The 24,124-nt window shown below is 44.7% G+C and overlaps 1 protein-coding gene across 3 annotated transcripts in view; it reads left to right on the top strand.

The window, feature by feature from the left end:
* Positions 1–24,124, top strand: part of LOC147902238 (uncharacterized) — a 46,635-nt gene that overhangs the window by 9,898 nt on the left and 12,613 nt on the right. The window contains exon 1 of one of the 3 annotated variants that reach the window (XM_087374810.1): positions 16,054–16,167. The exons of 1 other annotated variant lie outside the window; for it this stretch is intronic. In XM_087374810.1, coding sequence (XP_087230936.1) covers positions 16,141–16,167 — 27 coding nt within the window. In that variant the 5' untranslated portion in view covers positions 16,054–16,140. Of the gene's footprint in view, positions 1–16,053; positions 16,168–18,645; positions 19,619–24,124 lie in introns of those variants that run through there. One more of the 3 variants, XM_087374811.1, reaches the window with a different exon arrangement.

Raw genomic sequence — 24,124 nt, 5'->3', positions numbered from 1 at the left:
CTGAACAACAAACCCACACTTGGGGGTAGATTAAGCAGGTGGATATTTCTTTTTCAAGAATTCGACTTTGACATTGTAGTGAGGGCAAGCCATTTGCACCAACCTGCACATCGTTTGTCATGGATCTCTTCAGGTGAAGCACCAACAGGGGTGGAGGATGAATTGCCGGACACGGGCCTCTTCGGAGTGACAGTGAACAAAGGATGATTGCTTGTTTGCAGTGGACTCCATTCCACTGTGGTATGCAAACATTGTGCACTTGTTGTCCATAGGTGAGTTTCCTAAAAGGCTAACCCCAACCCAAAAGAGAAAACATATCATTTAGGACATCCAAACCTTGAGATGATTTGATCACAAAGAAAAGTAGCTACCACTTGAGCAACGCATGCCTTTGCAGCCTTGGCCTCAACCCATTTGGTGCCATAGTCTGTGGCAACCAAGGCATACTTGTTCCCTCTTTGAGTGGCAGGAGAGATGGGTCCAAGCCCCATCTATAGAAGGGGGGCACAGGGATGAATGGCTTCAGGGGAAGGTACTCACGTCGGGTAGGCTTGGGACCAGCTGATTGACATGAGTCACAACGGCACACACGAGAATAGCAGTCTTCGAACAACATCGGCCACCACAATCCTTCATGCATTATCTTCCAAGCAGTGGCCTCCAGGGCCCTCCCATGCCTGAGTGAGCCTCATCAAGAATGGCCTGTGTTTCATGAGGGAGCACCGCCGAATGATATGGTCTTTACCTAGCTTGTACAACCGTCCAGCAATCAATTTGAAGGGGGCATCTTAGCAATCGAGGTGCCCACTTCCTAAATGATGTCATTTGGTGACCTCACCACCCAAATGCAAATAATTCACAAGAAATCTAGTTCATATTACCCTCACACCAATGGCTTGGCTGAGAGCTCCAATAAGGAAGTTTGGCAGAATAGACAACGGGCGTGGCATGACAGGAACCTCCGTCGTCTTGCGAGTTTAAAGTGGGTGATTTGGTTCTCTTGTATTCCAGCAAGTTTTTGAAGCATAAACCTAAATTTGTTAGCGGGTGGACTGGACCTTACTTCATCTCCAACTTTTACACAATGGTGGCAGTGTATATTTGGCCACTTTGAACGGTATGGTGCTCCTAGCCCCAGTGAATGGTTCCAGAGTGAAGAAATATCAGCCTGCGTAAACCCTTCTGGAGGAGTTTGTATATACCCTTTTCAGCAAAAAAAAAAGTTTCGCTGTTCAATTTGGCTTTCTTTAGGTTTCACTCTGTCCTGCTTTTTTGCTACATTTTTCAGGCATTTCTTCCCTTCATGGTATTTCATGGAGTGTCAGCGGGTTCCCTTTAAGCTTCACAATAGGTCTGTTGTAGCAGGTGAAGGCATGTTCTACTTGCTTCATGCTTACAAGACTTGGGTCATAGGCAGTATCATGACTCAATCACTTGGAACAAGGATACATGCCTTGGGACATATATTATATTATGACTCAATCACTTGGGACAAGGTTACAAGACTTGGAACATGCATCACTTGGACAAGGATACAACATGACGCAAGTCACCCACGAACTTGTGCAATGTCTCATATCTACACTCAGTCCATGGTGCATTGGTTTTCTTTCCATAGACAGAGAGAGGCGGGGCGTGGTGGTATCAACACTTCCTCACTTTTCTCACTTTCTCTCTCTAGGTGCGTTCTCTCTCTAGAGAAATTTTATCTCTCTCTCTCTAGATACTCTCTCTCTAGAGATATTTTCTCACTTTCTCTCTCTAGATGCACTTCTCTATTTATACACACTCTCTCTAGATGCAATTCTCTCTAGAGAAATTTACACACTTTCTCTCTCTAAACACACACTCTCTTTAGAGACCTTTTTCTCACTTTCTCTCTAGACGCACTCTCTCTGAAGAACTTTTCTCACTTTCTCTCTCTCTAGACTGTTTCTCAAATTCTCTTTCTAAATGCACTCTCTCTAGAGAACTTTTCTCAATTTATCTCTCTAGATGCACTCTCTCTCTAGAGACTTTTTCTCACTTTCTCTCTCTAAACGCACTCTCTAGAGAAAATTTCTTACTTTCTCTCTCTAGACTCACACTCTCTCTTCAAGCCAACCTAGTGCACAGGACCCTTCTCTCTCCTATTGCACAACCACCTTCTCTCTCCTGTGCACAACTACCTTCTCTCTCCTGCTACATAGGTGCACAACCACCTTCTCTCTCCTAGTGCACAACTACCTTCTCTCTCCTGTGCACAACCACCTTCTCTCTCCTGGTGCACAACCACCTTCTCTCTTCTGGTGCACAACCACCTTCTCTCTACTAGTGCACAACCACCTTCTATCATGTGCACAACCACCTTCTCTCTCCTGGTGCACAACCACCTTCTCTCTCATGTGCACAACCACCTACTTTCTCCTGGTGCACAACCACCTTCTTTCTCCTGGTGCACAATTACACAACCACCTTCTCTCTCCTGGTGCACAACCACCTTCTCTCTCCTAGTGCACAACCACCTTCTCTTTCCTATGCACAACCTTTTTTTTTTTTGTGAGAAGAAATCTTTTATTGCTGTAAAATAATTACATTCATAGTTACTTTGAAAATGGAGTAACTATAACTCAACTAAAGATCTCAGTATAAGCTGTATACACATCCTAATCAATCAAACGAGTTTGAACACAATCATAGAATGATTGCTGCAGAGATCGTTTGAAAAAAATAAAGGATGAAAAAAGTGGATCACCAAAGACTCTATGATTTTTGTCCATCCATAAAGTCCATAGTGCCCAGTAGCGTACCCATACAAAAAATAAGTCAAAACCCTGTCTCGCTAGATGAAAACCAAACATCCAGAAAAGCCTGCCAAATGTAACAATAGGAAATCTCGCTCGAAGCCTCTGTCGGATGAGAGCGATGAAGTCACAAGTATATAGACATAACCAAAAGATGTGCAGCACAGATTCAGTAGGGTGTAAGCATCTGTGACAAACAGCCAGAGCAATATCTTTGTGTGCAAGTAGCTGACCAGATGGAAAAATGCCAAGCAGGACTCGCCAAAGGAAAAGCTGTTGTCGAAGAGGGACTTTGTAATGCCAAAGGAGATGCAGCCTTTTTCTCCACCACTTTAGTGGGCGATCCATATGCCAAACAGTAGAAATCCAAGGCAGAAATAATAGCACTTTATACAGTGATGGCACTGTGATATGTGAGAGCTTCAAGGGACGGGCTGAAGAGGAGGAAGAGCGTAAAATCCAATCCTCAAGCCTATTCTGAAGTTCCAAGCGAGGTATCGGCAAAAACGGTTGAAGCATTGCTGAAATCCTATGCCATAAAGGACGATAATGAGCTCCCAAACCGTATTTGCTGGCAGCCATAGAAAAAGATAAAAGTGTGCCATCATCCTGAAGTACATCCGCCATAGATGTAATGCCTTTAAAGGAGAGAAAATAAGACCGTCTTGGTTCTTGAATGGCCAAAGAAGGGTGGATTACTTTAGACCAATAAAGATTCTCAGCCCTCAAAGAGTTTCCCGACAAAGAATCTTGACCATGCCATTCCAAGTGGGATAAGATATGTTTCCAATCGAGAAGCAGGCGAGAAACAAAAGGGCAGCCTCTGATCTTGCCTTGGATAGAGCCAAATATGAAATCCCACTGAGTAGGCTGCCGATGCCCAAAGGCAGAAGTATGAATATGTAATAAGAGAGAGCAGATCATGAAAGCCCAAGGCTGATCTCCTTGCATAAACTGCAACATCATTTTTCCTCTGCGAGCAAGTAAATGCATTTGAATATTGAGAATGTTCAGACCCCCGTGCATCTTTGGAGAACAGAGACGATGCATAGAGAGTAATCTGAGACTTTTCTTGCCATTTTTTGTACACCAGAAAATTTCCATGATAGCTGACATAAATGAATTCAGCTCTGCCTTAGTGAACATAATGAGAGGTAGATAAAATTGTATGTATGCTATCAAATGGATTGTGCGATTCGCAAACGAACATGCAGTGGCCAAGTTGCAAGCTTCCAATATTCAAGTTTTGCACTAACTTTGTCAACACCTAATCAGTTTGTTGGGAACGGGTGAGTTTCCAACCTAGAGGATAGCCAAGATGTCGAATAAATTGAGAAGCGGGGACAATTTTCCTAGGCCACAGAAGACTGTGCCATTCCTGTTCATGCAACAGCAACAATTTTGATTCCTGAAAATTTACCCAAAGACCAGCAACCAATCCATATGTAGAAAGAGCCTGCATAATCATGGACAGATCACTCAGAGTATTTTTTGGAGTAAAGAATGAATCATCAGCATATGCTTGAGCGATCATTCTGTGACTGCCAGCAATCTCCAAACCATGCAACTAGTCAATGTCCAAAAGGTGGTCCAGATATTGAAGCATTGGATGAGTGGCTATGGCAAAAAGTAAAGCACTCAGGGGACATCCTTGCCTAGCAGAACAACCAAGAGTCCAGGATGTAGAAATATCCCTTGAAAGTATGCAGGCAGCTTTACTATCTTGATATAACCAAGTGATGACTTGCTGCATTTTTGTGCCAAATCCCAATGCCTGCATAGTCGATGAAATAAAATCCCACTTAACAATATCAAAGGCTTTGGCAATATCAACTTGCAATAATAAAACATCCTGCTGCGTGTATTTGGCATATTCAATTCCAACATAGGCATTAGCAATGTTATCTGTGATATGCTCCTATGCACAACCACCTTCACTCTCCTAGTGTACAACCACCTTCTCTCTCTTGTGCACAACTACCTTCTCTCTCCTAGTGCACAACCACCTTCTCTCTCCTGGTGCACAGCCACCTTCTCTCTCCTATGCACAAGGCCCTTCTCTCTCCTGGTGCAGAAGGACCTTCTCTCTCCTGGTGGTGCTGCAAAAGAAAAAAGAGGGGCGCTTCTCTCTCCTGGTGCATGGAAACCAACATTTTCTCTCAGGGTGAAAGGGACACGCCATGTCCTTTCGCTTCAGTGGTGGAGGGAACAAGGAGGCTCGGTGTTCTCTAGCTTTGGTGGTGGAGGGAACAAAAAGGAGGCTCGGTGTCCTCTAGCTTCGGTGGTGGAGGGAACAAGGAGGCTCGGTGTCCTCTAGCTTCGGTGGAGGAGTGAACAAGGAGGCTCGATGTCCTCTAGCTTCGGCAAAGGATGGACAAGGAGGTTCGGTATACTCTAGGCTTGGTGGTGGATGCAAAAGGTACACTCATGTCCTCTAGCTTCGGTAGTGACAAGGCTTTGAACCCTTCTCTCTCTAACAAGCACACTCTCTCTCCACCCCACCACTACTCTCTTACAAAGCCTTTCTCTTTCCACCCATCACCTCTCTCTAACTTCATCCTCTCTCTCCCCTCTTTTCCACCTCTCTCTAGATCCCTCACCTCCCCTCGTGAACGCTTCTCCTCGGCTATTTTTACCAAGCTCCGCTAAAATTTAGCAAAGTTGCTTTTTGCAACTTTGGCTACTCAGAACCTCTCCTCTACCTCGGCTCCCCCTTACTCCTTCCATCACATTCCTTGCATGCAAAGCCTTCATCTTGCGCCTTCAATCATCCCCTACCTGCCTCCTCTCTTGAAATCTCAACGCCTCCATCCATCCATAGCCCCTTGTTCCTCAACCTCCTTGGGCGCTGCCCCTCCTCCTCCTCACTGCTGCCTCCCCCTCTTCTTCCTCCTCCTCCTTGGGCGCCCCTCCTCCTCCTCACTGCTTCCCCCTCTTCTTCCTCCTCCTTGAGCGCCCCCTCCTCCTCGCTGCTCCCTCCTCCTACCCCCTCCTCCTCGCTGCTTCCCCCTCTTCTTCCTCCTCCTTGGCCACCCCCTCCTCCTCGTTGCCCACTCCTCCTCGTTGCTCCCGTCTCACTACCCCCACCTGCTGTGCAATCACTGCCCCCCACTCTTGCACAATCACTGCCCCCCCTTCTGTGTCATCACTGCCCCCCCTCCTCACAATCACTCCCTACAGCAATCATTCTCTGCAGCCCCCCCCCCCTCGCAATCACTCCCTACAGCCCCTCCCTCCGCAATCATTCTCTGCAGCCCCCTCCTCCTGCGCAATCACTGGCCCCCCCCCCTCTTGCGCAATCACTCCCTACAGCCCCTCCCTCCGCAATCACTCCAGATAGCTTCCCCCCTCTGCGCCGTCACTCCTCTCCCCTCTGCTCCTAACGCCTCCACCTCCTACGCCATCTCCGCCTACGCCATCACTGCTCCCTTTCCTTCTCTTGGGTACCTCGTCTGGTGATAATCGCCCTAACATCTCCATCATTCGCTTTCCCCAACCTCTTCTTGGTTCTCTCCTGCCTTCACGCTCGTGCTGACTTCACTCCTCCCTGACATCTCCTTTATCCTCTCCTCCTCTATGCCAAAGAGGCACACCAAGTACAAACCTCGATTGCCAAAAGACAAACTCCTCACTCCCTTTTATGCAAAGATGACTCCTCAGGGGTCCCCGTCACATCCCTCTCTAGTGCCACAGAGTACTCAGGCAAGCAGCTCCATGAGCCCCCCTACATCTCGACCGCTCCCCAAGAAGACCACGACTTCTCCTCCCATAGCACCAGGTGCATCTGTTGCCCCAGATTCTCCTATAGGTCCAACAGCACCAGGTGCAACTGCTGCCCCGAATTCTCGTAGAGGTACTTCTACTTTAGTATCTGCTCCATTGGGTACTTGTGCTGTACATGCTCCATCTGCTCCATCAGCGGGCCCTAGCATCACAATGAGCTCTGATGAGGACCGGGATCATCTTGCAGCTCATTCTCCCACTTCCTCGAGCGACTCCAATTCGGACCATGAGGGCTCAGATTATTCACCCTCACTTGCCCCACAACGAGTGGCACCTCGGGATGCACCCACCAATGATGAGCATCCCTCCAGACTCCAGGTGGTATTCAAGACCATTCTTGATCCATCTCTCCATATTTCATCGGTCCTATCTATACAGGGGAGATTGAGGCACTCGCCCTCACGGAGTTTGATGGTATTAATTTTCCGCCGGTGGACATTTCCTTGTGCACAGCTTTCATTCGGAGTTATGACATGTCCTCTGACACCTACGAGTTTATGGGTTCCCGCCACATTCTCACCTGAACTCTGGTGTCTACTTATTTGTGTCTTCCCACACTTGCTATTCAGCAATCTCCAATCCTGACATCCTTTCTCGTGGGCTGTAAGTGGCACAAATGGGGAGAAGATTGCCAACAAGCAGTGGAAGGACAAAGAAGAGAGGAGGGATTGGCCAGGTATTTCTTTGCACGTTTAAATTCAGCGCTTGGCCATTTCTTTATCTTAAGGAGTATTCGCCCTGCATTGAACACCCTCTTCACCGCGACTCCTTTTGACTTCGCCTCTGTGTTTCATTCCACCTTCCGTGCCACTGTGCAAAAACATCGCGGAAAGACACATACATGCACATGTGGACCACATCTTACCCGCCTTCTCCAGCAGTGGCAGGCTACCCCTCCTCCTATTGTAGCTGCATGGCTTCCATCTGCCCACCCGACCCCTTCTGTTTCGCGGGTGACATCTTCTTCCTCACCCTTTACCGCCTCCCCTACCCAGTGCCATAATCTCCCCTCCAACGTCTTAGTCTCTCTCTCTCAATGCTACATCCGCCACTCCACTACCTCTCCAGCATGTCTCATCTCAAGAGGATCCACTACTTCATGTACTTTAGGAGCCCAATTGGCGGTCAGTTTTGCACAAGTCCCAGATGCTTCCTCCACCGATGCTTTGGCATCTTCTTTCGGTGTACCATCTCTTCATCTCAGAGGGGTATCCTCATTGGTCAGCACTGTCACAGATTCCATTATTGCCACTTGATCTGCCACTCCATGACCACCCAGATGGTACAACAGCTTCACTCTGTGTTTCCCAAGTCCTTACATCAGGCACACCGCAGGTTTGTGCTACATCTCAGGAGCCATTCGATCTCAATCTTACATTGGGCATGAGCGGTGACAGGACTATACATGGACTGTAGGCACTCTTAGTTTACTCCTCCTCACAGCTACAGGCCCCCCACTTATCCCTCTGACCACCCTCCATTCTCGCGCCTCCTCGTCGACCACGTACTAGCTACGCCGCACCCAGCACTACCGACGTCACATGTACTAGTGCTGCTACTCAGGTCATCATATGTACCAGTGCTGCTACGCAGGTCGACTCGATTCTAGGGTATCTCTTTGAGGGTGGTGTCTTGCCGGAGTCTATGGAGTGTCCTTATGTGCATGAGAATGATATGATGTCCATTTATCTTGCTTCATCATCTATACAATCATTCTCCACTGTGGCACAAACACGTAGACATGAGAAAGATTATAGGCGTTTGCTCACTAGAATGAAAAGGAAAAGGTCTCCTGTCAACCTGGAAGAAGAGGACGTCCATAAGATATTCACTATTCCTCTGCATGAAACCTTGGCACGAAACAACCGCGCTACGAGAGCACTTGCTGACTACATCGGGCTCGATCATCTATCGCGTGTTGCAGCCTTTGAGCCAGTGGAGCAGAAAGGTATGCAGGCCAGCTTTGAAGAGCTAGGCAATATTATCAATATGGCTGATCGCATGTTCTTCAATGACAGGTATGCTTGGACTCAAAGGTCGTTGCATTTACATCAGCGAATCGTAAATGACACCTTTGCCCAGTTAGGGGCTGCTGTTTTTAATGCAACAGGCCATACACAAATGCTCCTGTGCTAGAAGCAACATCTGAAACTCGAAATGGAAAAAGAAGCACATGTTAAACAATACAACGAACAGCTCCAGGGCAAGGAGAGAGCCTCTAACACAAAGATGGACAGGCTGAACGCACAACATGAACTGGAACTGCATCAGAGGGACTCTCAACTTCAGAAGGTTTTATGCACACATACCACAGAAAGAGATAGGCTGGCACAAGACCTAAGTGTAGTTCAAGCCAACCATGACTGCCTAGCCACTTCACATTCTGCAGCAGAGCGGAGGATAGCTGAGTTGGAGTCTCAGCTTGAGACTCAAGAGCAGGACCTCGAGGAGATCCAGGAGCAATACTCTGCATTACAAGATACACATGCCAAAGTCAATGCAAAGACATATCACCCAAGTACATGGTCATGCGTCAAGGGTGTTCATGTCGCGTACTCACGCTTTGCCAACCTCTAAGAACCCGACTCATTGGTGGCATAGATGTTTTATCTGGCGGTGCCTTGTCAAATATAGGATGGCTACAGGTGGTGCACATGGAGTAGTTACAATGCAACGACTCGGCGCAAGCTGGCCGTTGCAGGAGACATGAAGAGACTCAGCGGCGGGATGGCTAAGGATGAGGGGACAGCCAATAGGAGAGAGGGAGGGGATTTCCCATCCTAAAGGCGAGGGTGAAGAGGGAAGATGAGGAGGATGGGGATTCATTCAACATTGTACGGGGATTGAGAGTGAGAAGGAGAGAGGCTAGAGCTACGAGCTCGCCTGTTGCATTGTTATGGTGTATTGCTATTGTGGATAAGTGATCTCTGATCTGTGGTTCGGAGAGACTAGTGTATGAGGATCCCTTCATTCTATGATACACACTTGCTCACATTATGCTCTTGTCTACCGGTTTCTCCATTATCTATTATTAGCATTGTTCCTTCTTATCTCCTTTCGGGGTTTGTTCTTCCTATTCTAGCACACAACACTCCGTAGCACCTTCGACTAGTGTTGTGTCATAGGTTCATGCATCACGTAGTGTAGCGCAACTGAGGTAGAGTTGTGTCATAGGTCTACACATCACCCACTTCACGCTCTTCACATCAGTGGCCTTAGGCCTTCGGTAACACCTCCGGAAGTGAGCGGACCTTCCCCATAGACAGAGGGGGAAATAGCAGGCTGGAGTTGTGGGATGGAAAGAGCAGCAATAGGTGGTAGCATTAGCAGCTGGAGTTGGAGCGGAAAGAGTAGCAGTAGGTGGCGGCATTTATGAGGCTAATGGTGCAGCAAATCCATAGCAAACCAGAGGCTAATGGTGCAGCAAGTCCGCAGCAAACTTGAGGCTGATGGTCACAGCAGAAATCCCCAGCTAGACACACAGGAGCTCCGTGAATCACCTCCAATGTCAATGTAGATCAGCAGCTCATGGAGAGGCTAAGGGTGGAAGGAAAAAGGGGATGCCTTCCAAGAGGAAAAGAGGGAGAGTAGCTCCTCTTTCTTGGCCTCCCTCACGTCAATCCCTTGGAAGAGCAAGGAGTAAAAGGGAAATGACTAGGAGAAGAAAGAATGGTGGAAGAAAGTAAAGGAGGAGGAAGGATAGCTCTGATACCACATGAAGGAACATGGTGGAGAGGGAGAGGGAGACGGAGAGAGAAAGGGTAGGCTAGGGAGAGAGAAGATAATATTCAAATGGAAACATAATGAAAGTCACATTGATAAGCTTGATGTAGACTCCTTGATGTGTGTTGATGTGACACACAAGTACTATAATACCAAAGAGTATATGGGATATTTCCCAATATGACATGTGACACTCGCATATAAGACTCTACACTCCTAGTAGAACACACTCAACTTGACTTCATGTTCTAACAAGCTGCCAAAGTGAATAGACTGGTCAGTCGAATCGGTTCTATCTCAAAGCGAACAAGATGGCAGGTGGGATTTTACGGAATGTACAGTCCACTGTACAGCCAATGTATGGGCAAAATGGTGCGACTTTCTGCCTTGGAAGACAGTAGCAAAAGGTGTGAATTCTGGCCCGACAAATCAGCAGAGCAAATGATGATTTAAGATGAAAATTTTCAGCTTGATAGCTCGAAGGTGGTTTGACCAATTTTGTTTGGTCATTTTAGAGATTGGTAGTACATGTCTGATGCATTCCTCATAAGGTTTAGAAAGGAGATCAATGAGGGAGATGTTTGCACCAAGCTAGCGGACTTGAAGTAGATGAAGAATGTGTCCGTCCAGGACTCCTTACGGATGTGATCTCTCATCAACCAGATCATCTCATGATAAATCCATGTGTGCTTGGTTGATTACATGTTGCATGCAGATGGATTACACCCCCCGAGAATTGTCAATCTAATCAAGACATATGAAGAGCTACTGAACCAAGCTATTGTTTTGGAGAAAAGTGGTGCAACCAAACCCAAGCAAAAGAAAAATGATGAGGAAAGTGAGAAAATATAAACTTAAGTCCAAGCTTTAAAAAGCTTTTCAGGAATTGGGCATCCGAGAGGAAAGCACTATCCCAATGAGAAGTAGCGCAATAAGTGTTCCTGAGATGGATGACTGCAGAACCAAATATTGTGATACATGTTCGAAGTTTGGACACAAATAATCCAAGTGCAAGTATGCTAAGAAATGAAGGAACAAGTAGAGAAAGGTTGTGAACACAAGTGAACAAAAAGTGGTCACACCGAAACTCCAATAGAATGCTCAATCCAAATGAAATGCAAGTACTTAGTATACATAGTACCCAAGTACTTCACACCAAATAGACTAAGTCCTAGTCTATCCTACACCACCATATTATTGTATGTTTCTACAGATCCCCCCTCAATGATATGGCTGAAGTACTATAGAATGATCTCTGAAGTACCTGCTGTACCTAAAGTACCATGGTTGCACAATCCATGTGTGGATATAGCAACCTATGGGAGTAAAAAGAAACAATGTCATTTTCCCCCCTTGACATTGTTTTAATGTCTCTAGTCCCCAAGCCATGTCGACGATGTGTGAAAAGAAGTGCTAACAGTCTTTTGGTGAAGATATCTGCCACATTGTCCTCGATGGAATAATAAACAAGGTCGATGAAGCCATTTGAAATACAATCCCATATGTAGTGATGAATGTTTCATGCAAGCATGAAAGATAGGATTGTTGCCAATGGCAATGCAATTCTGGCTGTCACAAAGGATATAGGTTGCTTCACCACCCTATGCATGATTTAAGTCATGAAAAAGCATCCCAACCACATACATTCCATAGTGGTTGCATTTGCTACTTTATACTATGCTTCACTAGAGGAAAGAGAGACTCGGTCTTGCTTTTTACTGAGCCAACAGATACAAGCTAAACCCAATGAGAAGCAATAGCCGGAAGTGGATCTTCTATCATCAATGTCCCCTGACCAATCCGAGTTTGCGAAACCACTCAGAGAAATGTCACAAGTAGAGAAAGGTTGTGAATACACGTGAACAAGAAGTGGTCACACAGAAACTCCAATAGAATGCTCAATCCAAATGAAGTATAAGTACTTGGTGTATATGGAACCCAAGTACTACACACCAAATAGACTAAGTCCTAGTCTATCCTACACCACCATATCATTGTATGTGTCTACAAGAAACACACTGCAGATGTCAAATAGATAACACAAGAAATGAAGCCCGAGGACGAGCGTCCTCCAAGGCCAAAGCAAGGATGAGGAAAGGGCAAAGGCAAAAATGACAAAGGACAATGTCAAGGAGCACCATAAATCAAATGCTATTTATGTTGGGAACATGGTGATACAAAGGCACAATGTAAGTTATGGTTGGAGCACATCAAGATGTTAAAAGCAATGCAAAAAGACGGGAGGTTTTGACCCCAATTGCTGAGCAATCCTTGCTGAGGTGATAGACTCAGTTGATGCCAATACAGTCACTCAGCCTCAAAGACCACCCTAACCATGGCATCCAAGGTGGGAAAGAAATTGAAGGGAAAAGTCCCTATTGTTGATTTGGCATCCAAGCACAACCTAATTCCACAACTGCCCAAGCCGAGCAAAGCTTAACAAGTAATTCTAGCCATGCTAAACCAATCAAAGCCCGAGCTCTAAAATGACCCAAGCATGGGAAACATTCCATAATATGAAGGTGAGCCTTACAATGACATGACCTTTGCAACAACTAGCTCCTTATTGCTGAGAATACCTCCTTGAGAAGCTCAAGGCCAAGCAAAAGCCTCCACTAATAGTGGATTTTCTTGTTACCATTCCAATCATTGATACTTGGTGGTGGATGAGGAAGTCCTAGTCATTACTACCAAAATCAAGAAGCAGCACATTGTCGATGGGTGACTCACGAGGGCTCATAAAAAATAGACCTTCATGTAGTAGTAATCGGTGTCTACACACTCTTCAATAATAGCAACTTGGGGTCTACTTTGAACCAGGAGGTGGCTTGTCTCCCAAGTCCAAAGTCACAGAGCAGGGAGATAGGTTTGTGGTTTGAGAGTGAAGTGAGAAATGAGTGGTCAATCTCTCTTATATAAGGCTTGACATGAGAGACTAATTGTTTGCATCATTGTGTGCCTTTGTATCACATGGTTGTGGTTTAGAGCTTGGATCACCATGGCTATTGAAGGTTTCTTAGACAACATCCACTTTTCTTCAAAGAATGGATTATCAGAGCCTTTTGTGTGTGTGAACATGTTGTTCTTTTCTTTCGGGCATCTCTACGGCAATCACTCTATGATTTTCTATAAGCCCTAGATCTAGATTATCCTGCCTTCTTGTCATATAATGATATTTTATGATGCTTGTAACTGGTCGTCCCACTCTTAGGGACCGTTTTCTTGTAATATAATGATAAAAGGATTTCACCCAAAAAATAAAAGAGATTGTCCTAGTAGCTAATGTCTTGTGTGAATGAGTGTGTTGCCTCTCGGTGGGTGCAAGGGTGGATAGGTCTAGGAATTCATTGATTAGATCATAAGTGTGGATCATAGATGAGGTCATTGGGATTCCCATTGAAGAGCTATAAATGTACTCAATTGGATAATGGAATTTTGTCGAAGTTTTTTCGGTCTTATCTCCTTTGATTTCCAACATGCGAAAGACGAAAGGCAGAATAACAGGATATCACAATAAGGTTGAATGGTATGTGCATGTAGGGGGCTGTACAGGGGGACTATATGGCGGTTATGCAATAGTACATCGTCCATACTACCTATACAAATCAATTGCGAGATAGGGTAGGGGCAACTTGAGGAGTGACAAGGAGGTCTAAGGGTGGGGGTTGAGCAAGAGGTAGGGACAACTTAAGGGAGAGGGGAGGTGAGAGGGAGGTGGTATGAGGGAAAAGCAGGGAGAGTCGAAGTGCTCAGAGGAAACCAAGAACGTTCCTTGCCCAGGTGCCCAAAAAGGACACAAAATTTTCAGATCGTTTGTGACATAGAAGGCAAATCAAGACACTTACTCGACCACTCTGATGCCAATTCACATAGAAGAAAATATACCTGTAGGTTCAGTAACTAGATAACTCTCTATTTTGGCAAAGACTTCAGATTGGGGTCAATAGAACAAGTGTCTAGTTTGCAAACTTTTCAGGTACTTTGCTAGAGATTGCTCAAAGAATACGAAAAGGCCCAAGAAGACTTCAAGTGGTGTCTCCCCTCGATAGAGTGCTTTAGTGGCAGTGGCACTACCGTTCTCTACTACATCTCGACCAAGATGGGTTGCGTTTGGAATTTTTGGACATTTAGATTCACTTTCAACAAATCTAGAGGCCCCTTCTTCGGATCTTGGTCCCCCTCCTCACCTTGAGCAGGTCATAGTTAGAGATGGTAGACTTAGAGCAGGTCATAGTTAGAGATGGTAGACTTACAAGTTCAGCTCCGGAAGATCAAGAGGTCCCTTCTCTAGATCCTAGCCCTCAACTTACCTTGAGCATCCCCCTTATCCTTTACTTAGCAGGTCACTCTTCTTGATCAAGGGCCTAGGGTGGCATTCATTGCCACCCTCTGCAGAGCAGGTAGGGATTTTAGGAATTTTGGTTCCATTTCAGATGAGTTAGAGTCATACGTTCTTGACTTTGGCTGATTGTGGAGAGTTGGCGAAGTTTTTTCTTCTACCTGTGTTGCTCTTCCGCTTCATCTTGACCTAGTGGCTTTTCCTCCCCTCACTTACCTCCACTATTCCAGGAGATCATCTCTGCAAGGGGAAGCTGCTTCTGCCATAGATCAGGGAGGCTGTTCAAGGCAAATCACTCCCATTGGTGAGGTTTATTAGATGGAACATTCATGGCCTTGGCAGTATTCCTCATTGCCGCCAAATGCAGCTGATTCATAACCAACTTCATCCAAGTGTTATTGGGGGGACCTATGGACATTATTTTTATCCAAGAACATAAGTTGGAACGTGAGATAAATTGTTTTAGGTCACGCTTTCTTGTCTCCTGCTTTTGGCACTAGGGGAGAAACTTGTAGTTTAGTTTCAGATTCTTTTCTCTCCCTAGTGGTTGGAAACAATCTCATCACGGCACATTGGATTTACTTTTGATTGCTGGGTCTAAGGTTGGTCTTCTCAACCTTTACACCTCCAACAATAGAGGGGAATGTGTCTTGTTTTGGAAGGAATTTATTTCCTAGGCCCCCATTGTACGCTCTTGGTCTTTTCAGTTCAATGGCAAAAACTCTTGGACAAATGGTGCTTTTCATGCTTTGACTTTCTCACTCCTATTTTCTTGGTCAAATAGGAGATATTAGATGTCCGTCCATGCATGGCTTGACAAAGTTTATGTTGAAAATGGGGCGGTACTATTTACATTGCTCCAGGGGTCTCCACTTTGGATAGAGCAGCCTTAGCTTCAAGGGCTTATGTCAGTGGATTATTGGTCCCGACAGTCATTCAACGGTAATGCCCATTGGAGTCATTTTGATTCTCCCCCTCTAAATATGGAGGTTTGGGTGATGATCCATGAGTGAATTTATTAATTTCTTTTATGATCTCTCAAGCTGTACATTGTGTATGAGCATAATTTTTTATTTTAGCTTAAGGTAGTTGTAGTTAAAGTCAAATTCATAGCAGAGTCATTTGAGCCTGCCATTTCATATTCTAAATTGGTTAAGATGGATTTGGAAGATTCCATTTTGGATACAAAATTAATAATTGAGTCGTCATAATATTCATCTTCTTACATCTCATGTTTGACATCAAAAAAATATTGTATTTGCCAATACTTCATTTTTGAATTTTAACGTTTCATTTAAAACTATCAATATTTTAGTTTGATATTATGAGAACTGACAAAATATTACATTCAAGAATTCAGTAAATTTGTTACAACATCCTCTTATTTGTATAAAATGTTAACCTTAAATGTGTTGTCTATTCTAGGAACGAAGAAAATTTGGACCTCTAGGCTGGAACATTCCTTATGAGTTTAATGATTCTGACTTGAGGATAAGTTCAAGGCAACTCAAGATGTTTATTGAGGAGTATCCAGAAAAGGTTATCTTTTTGTCTCTGTAATGGAATGGTTTTCATAGTAGTGAGCTGATCTATTTCCTTCAGCAATGCATAGTTAGTTCAGTTCTATATTTCAAACCCCCACCTATCCAGTAATAAAAGGTCAAAACTGGTAGCTTGTGAGCTATGAATATTGTTGAACCATCCTATACTAGCATTACGATGCTACCTACAAGCAATTAATTACCGAAAGGAAACCCCTAGTATAACCCTATAAAGTAGTTTGGTAAAGAATTGATATTTGCAAAAAAGTAGTTTAATGCATTTGCATAACCTTGCTTTGGGTTGTGGAGGATCCCATGAAATAGATTTTTGGAAAGTTCTTACCTTTATAAGGTTTCATTTAGAGAAGTGATGTGTAAGTACATCAAGTAGTCTTCCTCACAATTGACTTGCAAGATTGTGGTTGTTCTTGAGAAATTCTGCAGATGAGATTGGGCATTTTCTCCCTTGTGTGGGATTAGTGGTGGACTGTCTTTACCTTTGTACATTATGCTGGCTCTACTTGGTTCGGACTTCTTCCTTGTGATGGTGATTAGCCCTCGTCCTCACCAAAGTTCGCCCAATTTTTTTGGAAGTGGGATTCTTTGACTCTCTTGGTCACTCCCTTAGGATTAGTCTTCTTCCACAATTGTCTCGATCCTTCTTGTTTTGGCTTCAAGTCCACGATCCACTTTTGTGATACTGTTAAATGTTTTCTCTACTCTTTAGATTTATGCATATTGGGTGACGAGTAGAACCAAGTAATATTCAATTATGTGGCTCTCATAATCATATGGAAACATATATCACCCCGATAATGACCTTCTCAACCAACTGGATTGTTATTGGCTAAGCCAATCTAGATCATCCTGGTTTGGTGTTGCTATTATATGTCTATTGTTTTAGAGTGTAGACGTTTCATATTTGATGGAATGGATGTTTAACAAGTCTTAAGTGTTAATTACTTATACTATGATAGCTTTGTTATCTTCTTTTGTGAGTTCAATGCGTTGACATTAACACTTGTCCAATTGTTAGTATTTTTATTGTTTCGAGAAGTGGCTGGCCTATCTTCCTCTACAAGATCGAAACACAATGTGAAGGGTGAAAGGAAAATTTTCATGGAGCCAAGAGCTAAGGGGTTAGCCTTGAGCACTATGCTCATGGCATACGAGAATTGAAAGCCACCTAGAAGAAGCCTTGTCCCCATAATCAAACGTCAAAAAGGTGAGGAGTGAGGTAGGTAAGGCGGCAAGCATCCAGTCCCTGGCGTGTGGTATGGAAGAGTGGGACCATGGATGCATGCAAAGAGGTTTGTGGAGCTTTCAAAATCCACATCCTTTTGAAGCTGCAACAACTGGTCTTTTGAATATGCAGGTTCTCAGTCTGGTGGAAGCAATCAAGGATTGGACGAATGGGTATCCATTCATCCAATCAAAGGTGAGAGGCTGAATCAAAAACAAGTAAATCTCCCCATCACTATTTAGAAGGCTGAAGGAGGAGGGGATAAGGGGAGAGGGGCCAAAATATTGGCTAAGAGGAAATGGCTAAGAGGGGAGGGGCCAGAGGAGATAGGTTGAGAGTGAAGAGGCTGAAGGAGAGGGTTAAGAGGGGGTAAGAGGGCTAGGAGCACAGATGAGATTCAGGGGCCAGAACTAAGAGGTGGGAGGGCTAGAGAGGTAGTCGAGGGGGGATCGAGGGGGATAGAAGATGGAAATAAAACAGGGGCTAGAGAGGTGAGGTGGGAGAGTAGGGAGTGAGGTGAGTGAGTAGGAAAGGTAGACACGGGATAGAAAGGTGAGGCGGGTAGGAAAAACTCAGAGGCGGGGGGAAGAGGGGAGGGGGCAAGGAGCCGAGAGGGGGCAGCGGGGAGCAAGATAGGGAGGTGGGGCAAGGAGGAGAGGGAGAGGGAAGCAAGGAGGGGGGGGAGATGGCAGTAGGGGGGAGGGAGGTGACGGGAAGGAGCAGTAGCTCACTGGTTGTTGACACTGCTATTTTTTTGGATGCTACTCCACATAACTTTACTTCTTTCAAGATAGGCTTGCATCTATTTTGTTCCGCAACAGATGCACATATTAATTGGAATAGATCCAATGGCTTTTGGATTAGCGACGAGGACACTCTAGACAGGGGAGATGATTTCTATTTTATGGTTCCAAAGCACCTTCTCCTCGTAAGAGGGACTACTTTCTCTTTGAATTGGTCGGCACACCTTGTACCATTCGAGTGAAAGAATAGTTTCTCCTCTAAAAGAGGGGTGCACTTAAAGGTCTTTGTTAGGAAATGGAGTCAATTTGAGTGACTTCTAGTGTGTTTTATCGAGTCCTAGAGTGAGTCCTAGACTATTTTATATCTAGGAGTGCCACATGTCATATTGGGAGTTATCCCATATACATTTGGTACTTAGAGTGTGTGTGTGCCTATCCTATAAAGGCATTGTACTGTCACTTGTCAAACCAATCAAGCCTCAAGCTTCTTTGGTTATGTAAGTACTTTCCTTTGGTTGTTCATCTCTTTCTAAGCATTTCATTTCCTTTTCTTTCCATTTCCATTTCATTATGTTTGGTATCTAGCCTAGCCTAGCATGCCTCCTATCTACTTCCATCATGGGGTATCAGAGCCTCCTTTCCTACCTTTCCTTCTCCATGCTCAAACTAGAGGATAAGGGAAGCCCACAAATGGAAGCCATCCTCCCCTCCATGTTTGAGCTCCCTTCCATTCCCTCTTTTCTCCCCATCTCTTTCTTCTTGGAGAGCTTCCTTTTTCCTTTACCTTAGCCTCTTCATGGAGCCGTTGGAGCTGCTGCAAATTCGCCTACTGCTGATCTACATCGACATGTGGCTGCTGCTCACGACTATTTCTGCTGCTCACACTGCCCTCGCCAGCAGCCTCAAAATTCCCGCCAGTTGCTGCCTCTGATTCCGTCTCAGTTTCCAGCTGTTGATGCCACTGCTATTCACGCTTCAATCAGCCCGTAAATGCTGCCCGTAATCTGCTGCCTATGCCTCAGATCTTGTGGCCCTTTCTTGCTCCAGCATGCTGCTGATTCCGCTTCAGATTTCAGCCCTTTGTTGCTCCAGCTGCTCATGCTCAAACAGCTCACTATTCTGCTCCACCTGATGTCAAATTCTTTCCACCTTGGAGCTGTCGCCTGCTGCACACCACAATGAATTCTCTTACTTCCACCTCATTGCTCGTGGAAAAGTTCAAAGGGGAGGGATTCCTACCTGGCAAACGAGGATGCAACTTCTTCTTATGCGCGGAGGAGTCTGGGACGTTGTTGAGGAAGACTATGAGGCCTCGCTTGATCAGCTACAATGCAAGATTTGGAAGCAACAAAATGCTAAGTCCATTGCTATCATTGGTCTATGCTTGGCTGACTCACTTGTTCATCATGTGGACTTCAAGAAAACTGCTAAGGAGATTTGGGAGTGCCTGGAGAGCCTTTTCGGTAACAAAATTACAAACTCCAAAGTGTTTTTGGAATGACAATGTTTCAAATTGCAAATGGAGGATAATGATGAGTTCTGTGATCGTTGCAATCGCTTGTGCAACAACTATCCAGTTTAAAATGTCCAACAGATGATAAGGACAAAATGGAGGTTCTCATAAGAAGTATGGAAGAGCTTTCTCGTTTTGAGAACACCCTTGAAGTTCTTCACCTTGCAACGACCACCTTTGATGACATGGTGGCTCTTATCCTTGAGAAAGACCACCGTAACAAGAACACAACTGCAATAAGAAGACTTAACGAAGACCAGTCACTTTTTTTGAAAGGCAAAAGCAAGTTCAAAACCTTCAAATGTATTTACTGCAACAAGTTTGGCCATTTGGAAGATCGTTGCTTTCAAAAGCTGGCAAAGCAACAATCAGAGGAGCATGTGGGCTAACATGCAGGGCCCTTCACGGGTAGCCTCTTCTAGGAGGACTGTATTTCTTCGAGTTTGGAGGGGTTCTCCCTTTTTCTCCGAGGTTGCTACCGGATTGAGATGGCACTATCAGCCCCAATCCTTTCTTTTTGGCTCTTGAGCTTTTCATGCATTGCATGGTGTATCCCGTATTCCCGTATGGAGCTTGCTCTAACGGTTTTCTTTAATACTTAATAGAAGTCTCTTTTTTGAAAAAAAAAAAAAGCTGGCAAAGCAACAATCAAAGGAGCATGTCCACTTAGTGCAGGATGCCACCAATGAAAGCAAAGAGGATGACAGTCCATAACAAACACTTACCGCTGAAGTCCGCAATCTCTCTCCTCCTCTAGAGGTAGGCGAGGATGATGAGTATATTTTCGAGATTGATGTATTTGGGTACCCTGCCCTGGGTTGTTTCCCAAAAACGAATGAAATAATGATGTGTGTTGGGTCAATAAAGGTTCTCTGCCTTGAATGGTCCTCCTAAAATGATGTATTGCTTTTCATATCTATGATGTGTGGCTCCATGTCCCTAATTAGTCCCTGGAGCTAGGAGGGGAATGTGCTGTGGGAGCTATGTATTGGCTTTGATAGGTCTCCAGGATGTTGGTGTATTCCCTAGACCTATGAGTTGGTCATGTAGCCATGCTAAGACATGAACCTCTGAGCATGTTGAGTCTCATGCCATGAGAGTGCTTGGATCAATCTCTGAACACGCTCAGACTTTAGCCTCTGCTTACATAGGGTGCACACATTAGTAGTCCTGTCATTGTCATGTTCTGTTCTTGGTCCCATTCCAGTAGTCCCTCACCTTTCCTCCATGGGGGATGTGTTAGGAAATGGAGTCAATTTGAGTGACTTCTAGTGTGTTTTATTGAGTCCTAGAGTGATTTCTAGACTATTTTATATCTAGGAGTGCCATGTGTCAAATTGGGAGTTATCCCATATACATTTGGTACTAGAGTGTGTGTGTGTCTACCCTATAAAGGCATTGTACTTTCACTTGTCAAATCAATCAAGCCTCAAGCCTCTTTGGTTATGTAAGTACTTTCCTGTGGTTGTTCATTTCTTTCTAAGCATTTCATTTCCTTTGCTTTCCATTTCCATTTCATTATGTTTGCTATCTAGCCTAGCCTTGCATGCCTCCTATCTAGTTACATCAGTCTTGACTCTGGGTCTGTAACCAGCCACACAAGAGGAGGGAGGGGGATCATGATTTTCTAGTTAGCACTCTCCCAGATCCGTATCAAAGCCAAAGCTCTAGTACCAATGTAACAAGCTTTTGAAGAAGGCTAGGGTCTAGGGGGTATTCGTAGACCTACGCACTAATGGAAGGTGCATCAGATACTTGGGTTACCAAGTCGGCGTGGGTATCTCTCATTTGTAGCAATTGCTCCAATGTTGGAGAGTATCAGGAGGAAACTCCTTTTTGGAGCTCAACCAAACTTGACAAGGTGGTTGTGGTCAACCAAGTACTATTGGCCACAACATGGTTTATTTGCTCTTGTTGGTGCCATTCTAGTCGGCTTAAAAGGCCTATGAGGAATTTGCTATGGATTGGACTAAATGGTTCAACAGACACCAAGGCTAGGATGTCTTGGGAGACTTGATCCTCTTCATGTGGGAAGAAGGCCTCGATGTAATTGCTCCAAACTTGCAGAGCAGGGCATTGTTATGCAAGGTAGCGGTCAGGGGGATTTTTCCAGGACAAGACCTTGAAATGGTTTTTTTCATTCGGATGCATGCATTCCTGTTCTCCTTTTATGGGTGATGGATAGTACTAGGTGATTTAGGAGTACTACTCGACGAGTTTCCCCTTCCTCTTGGGAAGAGAGTGATAGGTAGCTTGTCATTTGCAATGACTTACTTGATGTTTGTGGAAGGCCAATTGGTACTTCTCATTATATGCAGTCGTCTAGATGGGAGAGAAGTCTAGCATCATTTGTGGGTTCTTGGAAGGACTCCTAAAATCTTCCAGATGATTGTAAACTCCAAATACTAAGACACCTCAAAGAAGTAAGGTATAATTCAGCATTTTGACGCAGCCATACCCTTGGATGGGCTTGATAAAAGGGGACAAGCCTTACTATCAATCTACTTGGCTAGGAGCCTCTACAAGGTTAAGTATCCCACTTCAGCTTATAGGACTCTGACCTTTAGATAGGGGTGGCTAGGTCTTCGATGTTCACTTTGGGGGCAAATTGTCCAGGTTTACAAATGATATCCTTGTGGACGCTACCTTTCAGGCTGGCAAGGTTATAGTTTATGTGGAGCAATGTTTTTGACTTCAAGATGGTATATAGATCCTAACCCAGATCACGCTTGAGTGCATGGAGGATTTGTCTCTATGGAGGTGTCCCATAAAGTATTTGCACTGGGACCCCGAGCAATGGGAGTGGAAGTGGATTGATGCAGGGCACCAAGATAAAATGATATGTATAGTACCACCTCTCCTCCCAATCCACAAACTCCACTTGTCTCTTGAGTCTCGTCCCGGTATGTTATTTCCCATGTGTATCCATCGACTACACTCAAGGGGCGCTTTGCACCCTAATAGGCCTCTATATAGAAAGCCATACTTCGTCATGTATATGATTTCTAAAAAAGTCCCTAGATCTAACCATAACTATCATTACATTTCCAAATCGTTTAGGTCAGGGTCTTAGTGTGGTCTGAGTCTAATAGGCCCCAGATGCATCCATGAAGGGCCTATCAAAAGACCATCACGAACTACCGCCACTAAAAGTCCTCGTTGTTGCCGATGTCCCGTTGTTGTAGGAGGGTACGCCTGTCCTCTACCTATAAAGGGTATGAGGTTCTCATCCATGTGAATTTGTTGTGGTCCCATACCACGAGAAGGAAAGAAAGAAAGAAAGTCTATTAACATCCCATGGGACCAAGAGGTCTATGGGACAACATGAAAACCAACTAGTACATTAGCTTAGGGAGGGCAGCTCCCAGGGAGTGCAAAAAGCAGCTCCAATTATTTAGAATACCTAAATTACGACTTGGAAAAAACAGAATCGGCCATACATCAATTTAAGACTGAGAATCTTTTGGCTTGGATTTAAACTCTTGAATGAGTGCTATGCCCTCACAGCATTCTACCCATTTTCCATGATTCCTAGCATCTTTGACCTTAGCTAATTCCACTGCCTTATTTTTCAACTGAGCTCGTGTAAGTTCTTTGGCTATCTATATCTTAGTTGCTTTCAACTTGTAGGATTGTTGGAGAAGCTTGACCCATAGATCTCGTGAGTTAAGTGTAATGATATCATGAACTTTAGACTGTATGATACGAGTTGCTATGGGTTCATCATCATCATCATCAAGAGCATCATACTTATCAACCGTCCAATCTGTGTTAGGCATTGTTGCTGCTTTGACGTGTGCTGAGGTGTCCCTGAAAGAGTCCTCCTCTTTGTACCATCCTTTGGAAGAGTCTCCTTATTCTGTTCAAAGCATTCTCACGCCTAGCTTAGCATGTTCTTTAATCTCTTCCTGAATATAAGCCTTATTTACCTTTGCATCAAACTCCACAATCACTTCCCTCTTAGTGGTCTGTACTTTAGTGTGAACTAGATCTTTGATTGTAGAGACTAGGTAGGGGGTAGGGGGGGAAGCCTTGAAAGATTTTACAACCTCATTAATGATTGCCTGCTTGCCAGGTCCTTCGAGAACCTGAATTCTAGCAACTGCATCCGCTGCCATTTGCATCTTTAACTCTCTTACTTGTTCTTGTAGATAAAAAATCTGTTCATGGTGCCCAATGATGGGTCGGTCCAGACCTCCTCGTAGGTATGCATGTGCATATGGAGAGGGTATCATAGCTGCAATGGTGGCGTATCGGGTCCTACTGTTTGAGGTTGTCAGGGTTGACTTTATTTCAGTTTAAGTTTCCACTATCACGCCATGAGACATTGTTTTATTTTGTTTGGTGCTATGGGACCGCGAGCTCTTGTAATTTTTAAAAATTGCAACATTGTACTCTCCTTCACTCATGGGACAGCCTTGTGGGACGGTGAATGATAGTTGTGGGGGATCTGTTG

This window comes from Dipteris shenzhenensis, chromosome 5 (genome assembly GCF_047967505.1).
Source record: "Dipteris shenzhenensis isolate YYH24624 ecotype China chromosome 5, Dip_SZ_1.0, whole genome shotgun sequence".
In the NCBI taxonomy this organism is placed as follows: Eukaryota; Viridiplantae; Streptophyta; class Polypodiopsida; order Gleicheniales; family Dipteridaceae; genus Dipteris; species Dipteris shenzhenensis.
The sequence above is the reverse complement of the archived record's forward strand: the minus strand, read 5'-3'. Positions and strand labels throughout refer to the sequence as shown.